At 41.8% G+C, this 18,661-nt stretch overlaps 1 protein-coding gene across 6 annotated transcripts in view; it reads right to left on the bottom strand.

Annotated features, from left to right (window-relative positions):
• The window catches only part of PTPRQ (protein tyrosine phosphatase receptor type Q), a 232,032-nt gene that overhangs the window by 176,007 nt on the left and 37,364 nt on the right, over positions 1-18,661 (bottom strand). For all 6 annotated transcript variants that reach the window (XR_009461626.1, XM_019494047.2, XM_059726123.1 and 3 more), the window contains exons 17-19: positions 12,286-12,448; positions 9,271-9,531; positions 909-1,069 (exon numbers count right to left, since the gene is read on the bottom strand). Coding sequence is in view for 5 of the 6 variants with exons in the window: in XM_019494047.2 (XP_019349592.1) it covers positions 909-1,069; positions 9,271-9,531; positions 12,286-12,448 (585 nt within the window). In the remaining variant the exon portion in view is untranslated. The remainder of the gene's footprint in view (positions 1-908; positions 1,070-9,270; positions 9,532-12,285; positions 12,449-18,661) is intronic.

Raw genomic sequence — 18,661 nt, 5'->3', positions numbered from 1 at the left:
GTAAACTGTGTAAGTCTTTTGCCATGATACAAATAATCAGAAAAAAAAGCTTTTAAAGCAATATTATCAGTCAACATTAAGAAAGATTATGTGATGTAATATATGTTAAAATAATAAAAAAAGTAGCTTACACTTGTTTGCTGCAGTATAGCATTTTGCAATTGTATTTAAATTACCCACCATAAGACTTGTATAACATACAATATTAAAGAACAACAAAATTAACTATTAATTTTATTACAGAATCAGCTGTTTCTATCTATCTATGGCTTTCTGTAGCACACATCACTTAAGTGACTCAGCTACAGGAAACATTAGAAAACTCTGCTTTTCTGAGGAATAAAAATATATGGCTGTTGAAAAACTTCCAAGTTTCCAGTGCTTAAGCTATTTTATCTTTAAAATAAACATCATACACTTTAAGAGTAAATATTTTTATGAAATACCTGTGGTTTTGCAGTTCCAATAAAAAACAAAAGCAAAACAACCAGAAATGCCATTATTATTGTTGTTATATTTTTCCAGACAGGAGAATCAAAAAGTGCTCCTATTTCTTTTTGATGGCTTACCAGGGAAACGTTGCCTGCATTAATGATTTAAAGCTAGATCTTCCTCACAAGTACACAATTAATGAGCCTGTATTACTCAATAGCTCTGCCCTTCCTTTGTTAAACTATTCATGAACCCTTGGATGACTGGCTGCAGGTTTACAGCAGACTTTAAAAAGACAAAGTGCCATACTGTTGTTAAGGTAACAAACCACAGATGCTGAAATTTGCTTGGACAAATTTGGCATTAGTATTTTTGAATTATTATTCTGTTAAAAAGCTGAAGAAGCAAGTTGGTTATTTTTCCTAGCTGCACCATGCTTAAACAGAAGTTGACAGTACTATAATAAAAATTCACACCTGATACTGCCCTCCTCCAAGTTCTAGGATAGTAACAAAACCATGCTCAGGAGTAAGATCCACTTGAAACCTGTCTACATGTCCATAGGGTAGTCTCCAGTGCAGAGAAAAAAAATATGATGAAATGTTAGAGGCTCTAAGTCCTTCTGGCTTTGCAGGTTCTAAAAGAAAATTGTGGATTAAGAACAAATTAATCTAAACAAAACTATATGAAAATGCATTACTGGTTACAATGTATTATAAAAATGCCCATCAACAGTTATATGTGGTTCACCCACTATATAAGGTACTGACCCTTCTCTCATCACAGCCAACAGCAGAACATTGGATTCTATAGGATGAAGTTACACATTACACTTAGATCATACTAAGGGTACTTAAACCTCAAGCATCCACATGTTAAAGCTCATTAACTCATGCTAAGTGCCCTCTGTCATCTCAAAGTTATGCCACTTCAGACAAGGGTTAACCCTGGGCTATGCTACCTAAATCATGTCAAGGTAATTTCAGCCTGCTCCATGGAGATAAATTGCACAATTTGCAGTCCTCCAGCATCCCAGGATTCACTATTCCCAACTCCCCCCAAACCAGAACAGGGATGGAGCCCAGGTGTCGTAGCTCCTTGCTATACCTCTACTATTTCCCTACTATTTCCCTGTTGACACATTCTTCTGTTCCTGCCAGACTTAATTATCCAGAATAGTCCTACCCATTTCCCTCTGCCTTCCTAATACTCCACCCCTTTTGCAAACAAATCAAAATGGCGCAGACAAGTTCCCAATCCATGATTCGTTTTTGTTATTCCAATATTTCCTGTCATGTGTCATGCTGAAGCTCCTACAATATCCACATTGTAATAATCATAACTTGTGTGTTTCAAGAGATTTTAGTTGCATATTTTATTGTACCTTATTGACCAAGAAGATTCTAATCAATTTATGGTTTCTGACACAAAACCCCTCTTCAAATTCCAAAAAAAAATCTCCTTAGTTGTATGTGCAGAAGGTGTGTAAGTTCATTAATGAAAATATCAAATGCTCTCAACACAATAGGGTCATTTTTAGCCCCCCACTTCTGACCTCACCATTCAATTCAGTGTATAACCAGTACAGGCAGGGTTGGATGAAGCCAGTCATGACGTAAAAGAAATCATGGAAGTGGAGATAAGGGCAAGTGGTAGCACTAAAAGTGTCCCAGGATCTACACTGCTACAAAGCCCATAGGCAATCTGGAGAGAGGCTTGTTAAAGCTAATTTTGAGGAACTCAAGCATCCTGGATTCCAGTGGGTATAAATGTAGTATACAGTCATTTTTGCTTGCCAGCCTTGGGTTGCATATCTTAGTAGGACAGTACACAACCTTGCCACAACATTCCAGTTTGGAAATGGAAATTTCTTTGCCTAAGTTGCACGCTTATGTGGCATTCTTTATTGCCCTAGTATTGGATTTGCATCTCTGTAACTGAAGCAGAAATGCTAACACCAACAGGATTACGGAGGAGGCTCAATTAGAAAGAGTACATTATATGTAAGGGCCCAAATATGGACTCCAGTGCCAGGCTTGGCCAGACAGGTTTGTCCCTGTGGGCACTGGTGATGCATAGGGGTTGCATGTGGGTGCACATGCATGCCCTAAGATTGGCCGTGTTCCCCCTGAAAGTGCCAGCTGTGAAACCGACGGAAATACACTTCCACTTTTGCCGCTGGTGGTTCCGCGCTCAGCAATCAGCTGCTGATCAACACCCCCCGCCCCCCCATTGGCGATCTGGTACTCTCCCAGACTCAGGAGGCAACAGTCACCCATGCCTATGCGACAGCGGACAAGGAAACTCTTCCCAATCTAGGCCCTGCAATACTTATAGAGACACTTCACAAAGTTTATTCCAACTTCCTCAGCGGACAATTTACATACAACTTACATGCAAATGACATGGATGAAGGAAGTTCTGCTAAATGAAAAACCCACTTTCTCAGCCTACAAAGAAGACAAACTCTCCACTATTGAGAGCACACGCTTCAAAACAAATGAAACTAGCTCTTTTGCAGCAGGCACAGAAGTGAAGAATTAGATTTGTCAAGAAGCAAAGGATTAGATTTGTCCAAAATGAGTCACTCAATATACAAGATAATACCAAACCCTGAAGAATTATCATCTAAATGGTTGCTTTCCCTTCTGGAGTATGAAATTACAGAAACTTTACACTGAAGGTCACTTATAATTATAAATAGCATGAACAAATTTAAATTCTTGTGCTTTTTTAATACACTAGCTTAACCTAATTTCCCTGTTCATTCAGGACAATAGCAGAGGATCTGGGAGGATCTGGGGGAGGGGCTATAGCCACCCCAAAATTCACCTTAGGCTCCGCCCCCCATAGCCAGCCCTCCCAGCACTGCCCTTACTTTGCCACCCCCCCAGGCCGTCACTGCCCACCCTGAACAGCTGAGCCTAGCCCACTCCTGCTTGCAGTGGTGTGGCACTACCAGTCCAGCTGAATAAGTATGTTTGGCCAGAAGATGTAGAGCTCAAGCTTCCTAATTTTATGTCTAGCCCATGTCAGCCCACCATCAGGAAGAGGGTGGCGTCCCCCTGGCCAACAGTAATAGCCCCCCAAAAACCTATATATCTATATCAATATCCATGCCAACTAAAATATATTTAATATCCAGTTTCTGTCTCTGTTCTATAGATTTATTTTTCATTTATGTTTCTTATAAGTGAACTTCAACTCACATTAAGACTTCAAAGTATTAATAGCTTTTGTGTATCATTACTAATTTTAATGGTAGTCTATGGGAGGTTTAGAAAAACTGATAGGACTCAATATTTTGTAAATAGAAACCCCGGTTCTGCCAATCCTGAGGTATGTGAGTTACTTTTAAGCATGTAAATAGTCCCACTGTATTCAAGATGACTACGGGTATACCTGCTTCCCGGATAAAGACTGCAAAAATCTAATATCTACCATGCCCTTTCACTATTGATAGACTGACACTGGAGCATATTGCATCAAGCCAACAGACTGGTACAATATATATTTTACTGTGGAAACAGCAACAATTAAGAGCAAATAATTATGAAAGAGATTCATTATACTTAACAATAATTAAATCACAGTTAAATCAAGAGTATATTGAAACTGCAACTAGTAAAAATTCATATGTAAGTCCTCTGATCGCAATCTAACCTGCTACAGACAGAGATAAAGAACAAGACTCCCTCTATCTGGCATCAGCTAAGGTGAATAATTACTGTGAAACATGACTGCCAGTAGCTGGCACACTGAAATTTGATTTCTACATGCAGGAATTGCTTGAAAGACTTTTATAGTTTTCTTTCATAAGAACACACATTTTTCTTCAATAGTTTAATACAAAAAAAAGGAGGGAATATCTATAAAATACTCCACAGGAAAGGGTATCTTAAGCCTCCAGAATAGTAAAATGAACATCGAATAAATCTTCAACAATAAACCAAACCAATCTTAAAAAGATAAAACAAAGTATAACCTGTTATATATACCTGAGTATGTATACCCTTGATATACTTCTCAAAAAAGGCCAACAAATGGCAGGTAGGAAAGTCAGACTTAGACAAGAGTAAAGGCAGAAAGGTGCTATAGTTTCTAGTTACTGTACAAACAATATGAAGCAGTAAGGTATTCCACTTTAATGGACTAAATAAAAGCACAATAGGTATGGCTTTGAGAATCATGTTCTTTTCATTAGCGTACGGAGATCAGGAAATGCAGAGCACTAGATACTCTACAGTGTGTTAATTCAGCACTCATAATTAAATCAAGAGTACACAGGATGAAAGAAGACCTGTGGAAAAAAATCAGGCATAAGTTCAGACTGGAAATTCTCTTCTTAAAAGCCTAGTCTGGGTTGCAGTGACAGAGGAAGCCAAAAAAGAACTTGATTTGGGAAAAACTAACTTGACCCACTACTTTCAATGAGACTGCACACAGTGCCTCAAAGTTAAGCATGCTCATAAGCCTTGGAGGCATCAGGCAACACGTTAGAAAAATCAAATTACAGCTTAAAATTGCATTTTTCAAAAACTACAAAAAAAGAGACTCCCACCACAACATGCTGCAGAGAGTGCTGTGGTACACCATTCTCTCTAGGTGCCCAATACTAATACCCATGCACCACTGCTAAAGGCAAAGCACTGTAAGCTGCTCCAAAGCATTGGGTCTTTCAGACTCAACTCTTAGTTCATTCCCACAAACACTCAGAGAATCTAATGAATAACAAAGGATTGTTGTACTCAGGCTGCCAGAAATCAATGTTGCAACTGCTGTTGGCATGATGACAAAAAAAGATGCTAAACACAACAGGTCAATAAACGTCCAGACAGCTCAATGCACAGGCCTGACAGTGACAACCAATACCATGAATATTTACTCAAGGCCTCTCACAGGCACAACCTAGGTTTGCCCTGAATGAAGAATCTCTTGCCAAAGTCTGATATTGGGCTTTCCCTATTGCCCACTGCTTGTCTCCTGACTACTCCCCAGCTATGGCTACCAGAGACCTCATTGCTAGCAAAGGCTGTTTTCCAGTCCAGCTGTCTACCTGTCAGTCCTAGTTCCTACCTTCCTACAGTCTTCTATCCACAACCAGATCCCTTCTGGTTCCATGCTTTTACTATTATTTGCTAGTCATCTGTAGCTCTCTCCTGAGCCAAGTTTTCCTCCAACCTATTTCTTCTGCTGCTTGGATGTGGCATTAGTAGTTAATACAGTATCCAGTAAGGAGCAAGCAGGTTCAATACAACGCATACAAATTTTTGCTTCCATGTAGCCCCCTATTTAGAGAAAATAATGAAACAGTTTTGCTGGTTTTAAAAGTTACAAAAGCAGTCAAATAAGAACCATTTGCTTTTATTTTTTGTTTACATAAAACATGCTTTATTTTCAAATACAAAAGGTATTTGTTTCATGCTTGATTTTTGTTTCATTTGCATTACAAATAGTTTTACTGCTTTATATCAGGTTGCACAAGCAATACAAAGGGCAGAATTTATGCTATATAATACTTTTACGTAAAATATATGTTTTATTAATTTTGTCCAGGAAAATATGACTCAACTTCTTATACCCATTTTCTCTAAAGCATTAACTTAATGTTAAGCTTCTATACTTTAAAAACAAGGCTTTTGTTAGCTTCATTATCTATAGTTAGGCCCTCTCCTTACAGTCATCTCTTCACCCAAGTTAAATCACTCCTGATTTACATTGCCATAAGGAAGAATGGAACCACATTCCAAAGGAACGATTTCTGGATATCTGAAACTCTCCTTCAACTACTCTTCACAGGACTGAGAATTGATGTTGGACAATCGAAGTATTTGCTTTTTTTGTGTAAATTCCAGCCCCATTTCTTTAATCTGTTATTATGTTACTATAACTGATGTATAGGATTTGACATTTTAGCACTAAAAGTTAATTTGTTCTAATTTGAGCTTTATAAGCATTCTAGTATGCTTGCCTGAAGAATGCTATATAAATGCAAATCACATTGTATTGTAATAAGATGAGAAATCAAATCATCATAACTTCAATATAGTCTAGTAACATTAAATGAAAACAGCTCCAACAAGGATTTTTTTTATTTTTATAATTACTAGTGAACTCAGCATCATCAAATGAAAGAACGTAAGAGAGTTCCAGATTTATTTAAGATTTTATTGCTATGTCTTTAAGGTGCTTCAGTTAATGTTTATGCATTCTGTCCAATTGTAGCAAGAAACCCTTTTGTCTGCCCCCCTCTCAAATGTGAAGCTCCTCCATATGGCAGAAGCCCCTCTTTTAGTATTTGCCCCCTTTTGGGGATGCTTTCTCTTTTCTACCTTTTCTTCCTTCCTCTCTCTTTTTCTTTTATCATTATCATTATTATTTTTATAAGGTGTATTTATAGTGAAAATAGAGCTTGTACGTGCTTTTACAAATGTACTTTAAGTTTAAAAGTAAGTTGTACCATGTAACAATGTTAGCAAGAGCAGGAATCTCTGTATGGAGCAGGTCCCTGAATGAATCATGGTCGATTGTGTAACACAGTAGCTAGTCTGGATAAGTATGTTAATGAGTGGCAATGAACACCTACAAAATCAGAGGCAAAGGAGAAGAAAGAATCAATAAAAAGAGCCAGGAATTCCTGGAAACGTCATTGTTAAAGGTACAGAAGCCCCCGTTTGAACTAATCAACGCTGGAAACAGACCCTTGGGGTTGAAATACCCCTGATCAACCACTTCCAGAACTCTATTCATCATGGCAGTGAATCAATCAAAATTCATCAATGGACTCCTGAGACTGCATACGTGCGGATGTGACCCTGGGGCTGACAGCTGCCATCCAGTAGCCACCAAGAGGGACATCCCTCGAAGTCAATGACCCCTAGATTGAGTAAGCCTGAGAACTGGGGAGTAACTAAAGTCTGCCAGAGAGGGATAAAAGGCAGCGAAGAATGACGCCCAAGGGCTCCCTCTTTGACCTGACCAGCACCCTGCCTGTCCAGCCAGGACCAGCCGGCGACCCCCTTCTGCAGCAACATCACACTGAAAGAAGCCTTGACTGGCCATCGATGGCAGACTCCAGCGCTTGGGGTAGGTATATCTTGACACAAGTGCTTAGTGTTCAGAACTAGCTACTGTGAGTGGGTGTGTGTGCGCATGAATGTGTGTGTTTGAGAGGATCAGCACCAAGGTTTATGGTCTGACTTTTGCATCCGTCCAATAAACTAGAATTTTATGATGATCCTGTGAGTTGGTGCTTTGTAGCCCAACACAATGACTGTTAATGTGGCACAGAAACAGTCTTTGGCACAGGAAAGAGAGCCCAGGTCTTCTTTCCCTTCAAAGGCCACTGTCTCTAATCACTGTGCAAGTCATTCTCCTACTTGCTCAGTCCTTCTCGCCAATGAATTTCTTTTCTGTACCATAGAACATTTACAATAGAGAGGGTGGATATCTCATCTAGCCCAGAATAAGCTCTCTAGGCTTGTGTTTAAAATACTCTATAGGGAGATAAGAGATGTAGATTTGTACTCCTCAGGAAAAGGTAAGAATTTACCCAGGTTTCCAATATCCTGGATGAGTACTTTACTAAAACAGGGCTGTCCACCTAGCAGCCTATGGGCCACATGCAGCCCAAGGGGTTTATCTGCATTTCCAGGCTCCCAGTCTCCCCTCAGCTCTGACTGCTGCTGCCACTAGAATCTCCAGGTTCTCCTTCCTCCTACAGCTTCTGCTTCCTTCCTCTGCCCTGGAGGTAGGATGATGCTGGGTGGCCTATAAGGCTGAGCAAGCCTGTAGCTGAGCAATCAGGGGACTACACAGGTAGAGTACTGGGATATGTTTCTGCCCCACTGAATAGAAGGGCCCAGGACTAGCACCAGGAGTCCCACCTTATCAGGGTAGCATCCAGTTTATTGAGCCACATACCTCCTGACTTGTTCTCTTCCTTATATCCCTACATATTTCCCTGTATTAGCCAACCAGTGAGCCAGCTTCAGGAGGCTACTAGGGAGAGCTCTTGACACCTCTCCAGTCTTATAACATTGAGTCATTGCAACCAAATGAGTGGCTGAGATAGTTACTTCTGATGTCACAGTATTCTCCGCCGTTTATATTTACAATCTTACCTGTGATTTTTATTTTACATTATATTACAGTGGAAGTAAATCTAAGCAAACATCAGGGAAACACAGTTAGAAGTGATATCCCACCACTTCTTGAAAACAACCCATGAAGGAGATTTCACAACTTCACTAAGCAGCTTCTTCCAATGTCCTACTGTTTTGACAATGAGATTTATTTTTCCTGAGATTTTTATCTGAACTCTTTAGCTGCAGTTTAAACCCGCTGCCTTGTGTCCTGTCCTTTGTGATATGAAAACAATTGTTCTCCTCCTTTATGGCAGTCTTTCAGATATTTAAAACTGATATTAATGCCTCCCTCTTAATCTCCTTTTCTCCATATCATACACACCTAAATTTCTAAGCCTCTTTATCCTCTCCCAGTTTCACAACACCCGTCTTGAAACATGGTACTCAGAAGTCTGAAATTCTATTGTGCTGCCACGTACTTCAAGTGCTGCCATGTACTTACAGATGTATCTGTAATGTTGTATCAATGATATATGCTAAGGACCACAACAAAAGATCATTTGAATTCATTCTTCAAATATTGCACTGTATAAACTCTTGAACATTCCTCAGAATTCATCAAAAAATCTCAGTGTCCAGAATGACAATACCTATACTATTAATGTAAAATTAGATGGTTAACAATAAATATATATTGGTACTACTTACTTACTCATTTGCAGGTATGCAGGAGGAAAAAAAGTGTACTAACCTGTTACAATTTCAATGTGCATGCTAACTCCTTGAACACTTCCTCTTATTCTTTGTATTGTGAAATTATAAATGCCACCAGCAGTCAGACTGGTAACTGTGAATTCAGACAGTGCTCTTGAAATGTTATATTCTTTTATGAATGTGGTGTTTGACAGAAATGCTTTATAATATGTGAAATTGGTCCTTGTTGGATTCCACATTAATGCTGCAGAAGAAGTGTTGGCCATCCTTAATGTTAGACCACATATTGCAGCTGGTTCTAATTTTTAAAGGGAAAAAAAGAGATATAGTAAAGACACAATTTAGAATGAGAAGGAAAGTGCCCTTAAATGTTCATTACACTATTCAGCTAAAATCTCCACCTATCTCCAAACATTTTTCAAAGAAATGTTTCGAAGTTTCATAATATTATAAAAGTATAAACCTTATGAATATAGTCTAGCTGTGGATACAAAGTAACAGATGTGGATCTGCTGCCTATGGAGAGAGAGCAAGACCTGGGAAATGACTGTAGTCAATGTCATGTGTAGTATGTGTATCACAAAGTGTATATGAAAAGATTCCAGGCCTAGCTCTCATAGAACACTAAAGGATACTTCGAAGTGGTGAAGGATGAAAGTTTAGCCCTTCATTAAAAAAAAAAAATAAATCAGTAACTGTTCCCACAGTAATTTAAAATTTAGAAATATATCATAGACAATACTATTTTATAAAATATTGTATTTATTCACTTAAAACATCAATATATCAAGCTATCCAGGGTCAGTGATCAGTTACCAAAAAGATAACCACAAAAGATCTCTTTGTGGTTACCAATTAATTCTATCATCTAACAACTTGTGCCTTATTACAATTAAATTAGAAAACATTTTCTGAGATTTTCTGAAGATAAGCATAAACAGAATTATTTAAATTAGTTTACAGGCAGATGCTTCAAACTTAGTTTATTAGCATAATCCCTTTCAGAGCTTGATTATTCTGTATGAAAAATGGGCAGGGTTTACTATTAAAAATAAGGGGAAATGTATCCACAATTAAATCCTAGCCCAAATACATACTTCTCCTTAATACTCATGAATATATTTACATGTGATGTGACTCTATAAAGTAAGAAAAATGATGACTCCCTCCACAAGATGCATTTTGCATCAGTAAAAATCTCAAAAACTGTGGTTGTCTGTTCTCTAAGTAGCTGGTTGATTAACCTCCCTGTGCTTTTAGAGAAAGCATGCTAAAGCACACTGTAGATTAAGGAGTTATGAGCCCAACAAACCATGCAAAATGTGTAAGAGGAGTGAGGGGTTCATAGATGTGTTCATTAAGGTTGGGCACTGGGGGAGGGTGATTTACTTTTTAATTAAAGCTGTCTGCTGTTTACCTGTGTGCAATGCAGATCTGATATCAATCTACTTCTCCATGACTTCTCTCTAAACATGTCCTCCTTTTTTCATGCCATTCTCATAATAGGACCCCTGCCAGCTTAATGGAAACAAGATGTTTGCTCATGGTGAGCAAAAGGGAGCAAAATACGACGTTTACTCTCTGCAGCTGCTAAGCCATCTGGAGCAGAGTTTCTCTTCTCATTCTCCCAAGTACCACATTGCCCTGTACAGCGGTAATCCCTCAGTCTAATTTTCCTATTTTATAGGGATTTTTAGAAATATGAAAATATTTTAATACAAAGTACAGAATGCTAGCAACAGCATCAAAAGCAAGTTACACAGTATTTAAAAGGTGTATTTTATATTCCAAGCTTATCCTCTTCTTTTAATATGTCTGTAACTGAGCCCAGAACTGTTAGTGCTGTCTAGGGAAGTATACACATTCAAAAAGCCCCTGAGCAAAAGCACTCTAATTATCACATTTTACTTAAAGTGCTATAAGTTAGAGAGGAAATGAACTGAACAGAAATTTGCTCTTAGGTGGGGTGAAAGGCAGGGGGGCTCAGTGCTTGCCTGCACTGGTCATAGATAGCAGGCAAGGATGCTCCTGCACACCTCCCAGAGGCTCCTGGAGAGGCCCTTCTCCCTGTCCCCCCCATCAGCTGGTGACTGTCAGCAGCAGTGGAGGAGGTGGGGGAAAAGGGGGAGGTGAGAAGGGGAATGGAATCCCGCCACCACAAGGGCCACCCCAAAATTTCCTGGCTAGGGTCTCCGGAGGGCTGGGCTGGGTCCATACACCAAGGGGGCTCCCTCCCCTCTTTCCCCAGCTTCTTGACAGCTGCAGCCAGGTGCTATAGTACAGGGCTGGCCAGGCTGGCTTTTTGCCACACTGGGAACTGGGGCTAGGAAGACAATGGACCTCTCCGCTCCCCCATAGTTTGGCCCCCACCAAGACCCAAGCCTACAAGCTTGTGAAGGAATCTACATACCAAAAAGGCTCTGTTTCCACCCTCCCCTTGCTCCTGTTTGGCATCCCCCTCCCCCCACCCCGACCTCTTCACACAGGGAGGAGTCAGAGCCTTTTCTGTCTCCTCTCTGTGACAGCCCAGGGATGGGGCTGGGCTGGTGCTCATCTGGAGCAGATAAGCACCAGTCAAGGTTAGCAAGCCACACAGTAAGGGGCCCCTGGGATAGCGGTAGAATGCGACCTACACTGAACTGAAATGGATGCGTTACAGATGTTAAAAAAAATACTCTAACCTAAAGCCCTCTGAGGGTTAACTTGAAATGGGATCTGCCATTTTTAAAGCACTAAGTGCTGTGAACATCTGATCTGTTATAGCTTTAAAGTGCTTTCTGTGCGCTTAATACACATTAAATGTAACATCTGTACCATCCTCTGAATTACCAGTGCAACTGGGACTTTAACTTGTCCCATAGTCTTCATTTTACCCTGACTGATCTTCTCATCTTTTGTAACCACACACACTTTTTATATATACACATCTCTCCCTCCCCCCCCACACTACATATATAATAACTGATAAAATGCAGCGCATGTGTGTGTGCATGCATGTAGTAAATGCAAAAAAAAAAGAGAAGAAAAGAAAAACTATAAGTTATTTTCTCACTTGTATTAACTTTTTTCTCTATAGCTGTACTGGAATCCAAGCCATTGATTGTCTTTAACTGAAACAAGTACTCCATTCCAGGTATCAGATTTTTCACTACAGCTCTGTTGCCATTAACAGTTGTAGTAAATAGAGTTTCACTGCTTCTCAAATGATAGGAAAGCTGCAGAAGAAAAATGTATTTTCAAGTCAAACTTTTTCACTTCAATGTTGAAAGATGCTAACTAATAGCTTATAACAGAAATAAACTATAAAACATATGATACTGTAAAGGCAAAAAGGTTTCCAAAAGATATAGCATTGAAGGTCACACATTTTGAATTACATTTCACAAGACTCTACAACATTTATTTTTAAAGAGGAAGCACTGTCTAGTAGATAGGGTACTACTCTAGGAGTCAAAAAACACCCTGCTCTGCTGCCCACCCTTTCAAGTGGATGCTTATCATACCGTACTTACCACACTTACTTCTGTGTGCCTTTTCAAGCCATCTTGCAAATCAAAAGTTCTTCAAGGTAAAGCTACCCATAATTATATACAAAGGTGTAATACAAGGGGGTACTGATTTCATTTGGAGCCTCCAAAGGCAACCATAATACAAATAATAAATACAAAAACTAACAATAATACAGCACTGAGAACCTCTTTCTTACTTTAATCTAGACTTTAAAAAGAAAAGATACTTTTTATTTTTTGGGAAAATTAAAGCCAACAGTTTTCATATGCTTCTTCTTCATGAGACCAACAACTTTACTCTACCTAACCTCCCTCTATCTCTCTATAAATAAAGAAAGGAACATCTAAAACACCATTCCCATATAACGGGAGCAACAAGGATTTTGCCAGAAGATAAGATGTATTCCAACTCCCACTATCCAGGGAAACAATAGAGAAGGAATAGTCTTCAAATTGCAGTGACCAAGACTTCTCTCTTGAAAAAAGAGCAAGTAAAAAAAATCCCTGTTCTTTATATTTCAAAGAGAAGGGAAATATTATGGTAAAATGCCAAAACCACTAAAAAAACATTTCAAGAACATGAGGCAAGATGTCAGTAGGATATGGTGGGTTGAAAGAAGAGGGGCATGATTTAAATTTCATTTTCCTGAAGTGGGTATCAGCTTCCATAAGCTTGGGAAATGTTGTTTTGTATGTCAGCAACTCAGTTATCTCCAAATGATAGTGGAAAGTTTATACTGCTTAAGCTTTTGATTTCTATTACTATTTACATTTCATAATAATGTATTAGTCTTTATATCATGGCAACTGAACAAAGACTTCAATAGGGGATGCATTTTCTAGGTACTTAATATGCACAGAGTATCATAAAATCATAGAAAGCTAGGGTTGGAAGGGACTTCAGGAGGTGATTTAGGTCCAACTCCCTGCTCAAAGCAGGACCATCCCCAACTAGATAATCCCAGCCAAAGCTTTGTCTAGCTGGGTTTTGAAAACTTCCAAGGATGGAGCTTCCACCATCACTCTGTGTAACCTGTTCCAGTGTTTTACTGCCCTCCTAGTGAGAAAATTCCTTCTAATATCTAAGGTAAACTTCCCTTGCTGCAACTTGAGACCATTGCTCCTTTTTCTGTCTTCTGCCACCACTGAGAACAGTCCAGCTCCATCCTCTTTGGAACCACCCTTCAGGTAGTTGAAGGCTGCTATTAAGCCCCCTCTCAGTCTCCTCTTCCCTAGACTAAATAAGCCCAGTTCCCTCGGTCTTTCCTCATAAGTCATGACCCCTCAGTCCCCTCAACATTTTTGTTGCCCTCTGCTGGACTCTCTCCAATTTGTCCAGATCCTTTCTATAGTGGGGGCCCCAGAACTAAACACAGTACTCCAGATGTGGCCTCACCAGTGCTGAATAGAGGGGAACAATCATTTTCCCTGAACTACTGCCAACACACCTACCAATGCAGCTCAGTATGCCATTAGCCTTCTTGGCAACAAGGGCATACTGCTGGGTCATATTCAGCTTATTGTCCGCTGTAACACCCAGGTCCTGCAGAGCTGCTGCCCAGCCAGTCAGCCCTCAGCCTGTAACAGTGCATGGAATTGTTCCATCCTAAGTGCAGGACTTAGCACTTGTTCTTGTTGAGCCACATGAGATTCCTTTTGGCCCAATCTTCCAATTTGTTGAGGTCACTGAATCCTAGCCTGACCCTCTAGCGCAGGCTTGTCCAACACGTGGCCCACCAAGCCGTTTTCTGACGCCCAAGGTGCTGAGATGAGAAACAAAAGTAAACACTGTTTACTTTCGTTCCCACCCCTTGTCCCTCCCCCAGCCCCTCAGCAGCTTCCTAATGGATGCTGAAAGGCTGGGGAAGGGACAAGGTTCCCACACACACTGCATCAGCTTGATGTTGCAGATGTGGTGCGGCTCCTCCCCTCGCCCCTCATTTCACGATGTCCCTTCCTAGCCCCGCTCCTCCCTTCCTCATTTGCATACCAGCCCTGCCCCATTCTGGTCCCCACCAGCCATGCAGGCTGGAGCAGTTCGAAGTGCAGCAGGTGGGCGGGCGGGCGCAGGGGTGCGCATGCCGGCTCAGAGGGATGCTACAGCTGGGCCCGCGGGAGATGCTTCTGCCGCTGCTTCTGTGGCTATCAGGGTGGGAAGCCAGCGCCGCTCCCGCCTCCCCTGATGCCCACAGACATTGCACTGGGGGTGGTGAGTCATGGGCCCCAGGGAGGGAGAGAGCCCCGCCGGTCAGGGTCGGGCTTGGGCTGCCCCGGAGGAGAGGGAGCAGGAGGGTTTACCTGCACCCCCCTGCAGGGTCCCTGCATGTCCCCCTGGCTGCTGAGCCCAGGCACGCAGGTGTGGGAGCATCCTCGAGGCCACCCAGGTGGCAGGGAGGACATGGCAGGGTCAGGTGATGCCCCTTGACCCCTGCACCCCCAGGCCGCAGCCGGACTGGACAGGCTGCGCGAGCACCCGCTCCTGCCCCCCCTGGCTGGATGTCACCCCCAGAGAGCACCTGAAAATAAGAAATTAAAGATCAATGATGCTTTTCAACCAAGTATTTGAAGACTAGGAGGCATGAAACCATGGTAATAGAAAGCTCTGCTAACCTTTGGAAAAATCAGATCCCTGCAACAATTCTCTGTAGTAGATACAGCACAATGTCAACAGAGGTTTTGCATTCAAAAATGATTTTTACCCCTCTGTAAATTGTGGCTTTCCATGTGGACAAAGGCAAGGAATTAAGGGTGCAGCGGGGTGCTACGCTCCTCTCCAGCACTGCTAGGGGGTTGTTTAAAATAAAACAGTGCTACCAGACCAAATTGTTTTTATTTTGCATTTTAAACCACATTTCCAGACCCATTTCATTGTCACTTCCTGCAATTTCATTGGTGTCAAAGGTCACGTGACATCACTTCCTGATGTGATACTGCTTCCTGTGAGGTCTTTGAATATGGCTCGCCGGCCCACTGGGTGATAAAAAGTTCATGATCCGGCCCCACACTCAAAAAGGTTGGACACCCCTACTCTAGCATATCTACTACTCCTCGCAGCTTGATGTCATCTGCAAACTTGCTAAGGGTGCACTCTATGCCATCTTCCAGGTTGTTGATGAAGACATTGAACAAACTAACCCCAGGACTGACCCCTGGGGCACCCCACTTGATACCAGCTGCCAACTAGACATTGAGCCATTGATTACTACTCTCCAAGCCCAATGCTCCAACCAGTTTTTTATCCACCTTACAGTCCATTCATCCAGCCCATATTTCCTTAGCTTACCTGCAAGAATGTTGTGGGATACCAGTCTCCCTGCATCCAGAGAGCCAGTCACCTCATCATGGAAGGCAATTGGGTTGGTTAGGTACCCCTTACCCCTGGTGAATCCATGCTGACTGTTCCTAATCACCTTCTTCTCCTCCAAGTGCTTAGAAATGGATTCCTTGAGGATCTATTGTGTTATTTTCCCAGGGGCTAAGGTGAGGCTGACTGGTCTGTAGTTTTCTGGATCCTTCTTTTTCCCCTTTCTTAAATATGGGCACTATGTTTGCTCTTTTCCAATCATCTGGGACTTCTCCTGATCGCCATGAGTGTTCAAAGATGATGGCCAATGGCTCTGCAATTACATCAGCCAACTCCCTCAGTACCCTCAGATGCATTCCATCTGGCCCCATGGACACATCCAGCTTTTCTAAGTAGTCCCTAACCTGGTCTTTTCATCACTGAGGGCTGCTCACCACCTCCCCAAACTCTGCTGCCTGGTGCAGTAGTCTGGGTGCTGACCTTGCCTATGAAGATCCAGGTGAAAAAGGCATTGAACACTTCAGCCTTTTCTGCATCCTCTGGCTCCAGGTTGCCTCCTCCATTCAGAAAGGGACCCACACTTTCCCTGATCCTCTATGCTATGGACATACTCATAGAAACCCTTTCTTGTTATCCTTCACACCCCTTGCTAGTGGAAACTCCAATTGTGCTTTGGCCTTCCTGACTTCATCCCTGCATACCTAAGCAATACTCTTATATTCTTCCCTAGTTATTTGTCCAAGTGCTCAGTGGTTAGCTGTCCACAAGACAAACTACAGTTTAATTGCAATGTATGAAACTATAGTTTAATATTATAATATGCTTCTAAAACTAGCTGGAGAAAGCCATTGCCAAATGCTTCACAATGCCTTGGCAGGGTGTAATGTGGAGGACCAATTGTTGTAATATTAGGAGTCCTATTTCCAGACAAGTGGAGATCAATCCTGGCATACAGGTGACCAACTTGTACTGTAGAGGAAGAAAACAAGTACATTCTATGCCTGCTGCATCATAAAGCAATACTGTCACCCATCTTGAAGAAAGCTACCTATCAGTTATTTGAATCAAAGTAAAGATGGAAAGAATAAGAACTATGAAAGGTTAAAAGAGCAGCACAAGTATTAACTGACAGGATCAAGTATACTTTAAATTTCACTGTGGGTCAGATTCCTCAGAGGTCTTAGTGCCTCTCTACTGAAAGCAAAAAATACCTCAACAACCCCCCCCACCAAAAAAAACCCCATGGACTATTTTTTAAAGATGGAATTTTCAAAGAAGTCTCAGGGGAGCTGGTGCACTCAATGGGATCATCCTTGAGGGTATATACAGAGATTCAAGGAGGATTGAAGTTGGATTGGCGGGGGACTAATGGGGGGCTTGAGGAGATTGGGGGGCAAGCGAGGTCCAGAAGGGTTTTGATGGAGTGGGGGGGGGTTAGGGAGGCTAATGGGGTTCATGGGGGAGTTGGTGGGATCCAGGAGGGGCTTGGGGCAATGGGGGGCTCTCCCCACAGGACCAGGAGCTATTTTAGCCCCCCCAACTCTCCCACCCCAGGCAAACAACTTCCCTAACCCCCCCAATTCCACCTGCCCCTCTCCCCACCCTGACTTACTTGCTCAGCTCCTGGCACCAGGAAACACCAGTAAAACCAACACAAAGAGCAGCTTGCAGGATGTGGGGTTTGGTGGGCTCAGGGGAGGAAGGGGGTGCTGGCTGGTCCACAGGGGTGGGGAATCATCTGTCTGGGGCTGGGGCCAGGGGGCTAAAACTATATGGTGCCAGATGGGGGTAGGAAAAGTGCAGCCCTGGGGCTGTGGCCAGCAGCTGGTCTTTCCCATCCCCAGCGCTGTGCTAGGAACCACGTAGAAGTTTAGTTAGATTGGTTTTACTGGACCCTGTCTATGCTAGACTACCTCCAAAGTAGAGTTAACCTAGATCAGGTTGGCCATTTTTAGACAAGTCTAAAATTCCTGAACTTCTGTATAGTTTACACATAGATTGACTTAACTAGGGATCTAAATGTAAGGTCTGCACCTGGGAGAACTAAGGGTGATTGGGTGGCCATTTTTAACATGACCTAACCTCCCTCTAACCTCCCCAAATGCCCAAGAGTCCTGTGGCTGTTTTGCATCACTATCACTGGGACAGGGTAGAGCCACTGGATGGTACCAATTAATAAGACTGTCTGACAACATTCTTTGAATATATCATATACAATAAGTTAAGGTCTGTGAAACAAAACCCTGCTTTAGTCCCTTCCCTGGACAGTGAAAATTATGACTACAAACTAGTTCAACTCTTCAGCACAGAAGAGTATCTTCCATGTGTTCTACAAAGCTGTGCTGTGCCCCACAAAAGGATTTGTGTGGATTTTGATGAGGTGGGAGCAAAGTAGGACACACAACTGAACAGATCTACATGCCCTGGCTGGTCACCAGTCATTTGTTTAAAAAGAGGAAGGCCTGAAGGAGATGTGTGATCTAAAGCACTTCACTTGAGCCAAGGAGAGGCCTAGTCCAAAGATTAGGGCTACACAGACCCCTGTGCATCTCCCCAACATAGTGCCTGTCTAATTAGGCTTAGTTCTGGGATTGCTGTTTATTTGTCTGAAATAG

Source organism: Alligator mississippiensis, chromosome 4, assembly GCF_030867095.1.
Source record: "Alligator mississippiensis isolate rAllMis1 chromosome 4, rAllMis1, whole genome shotgun sequence".
In the NCBI taxonomy this organism is placed as follows: domain Eukaryota; kingdom Metazoa; phylum Chordata; order Crocodylia; family Alligatoridae; genus Alligator; species Alligator mississippiensis.
The sequence above is the reverse complement of the archived record's forward strand: the minus strand, read 5'-3'. Positions and strand labels throughout refer to the sequence as shown.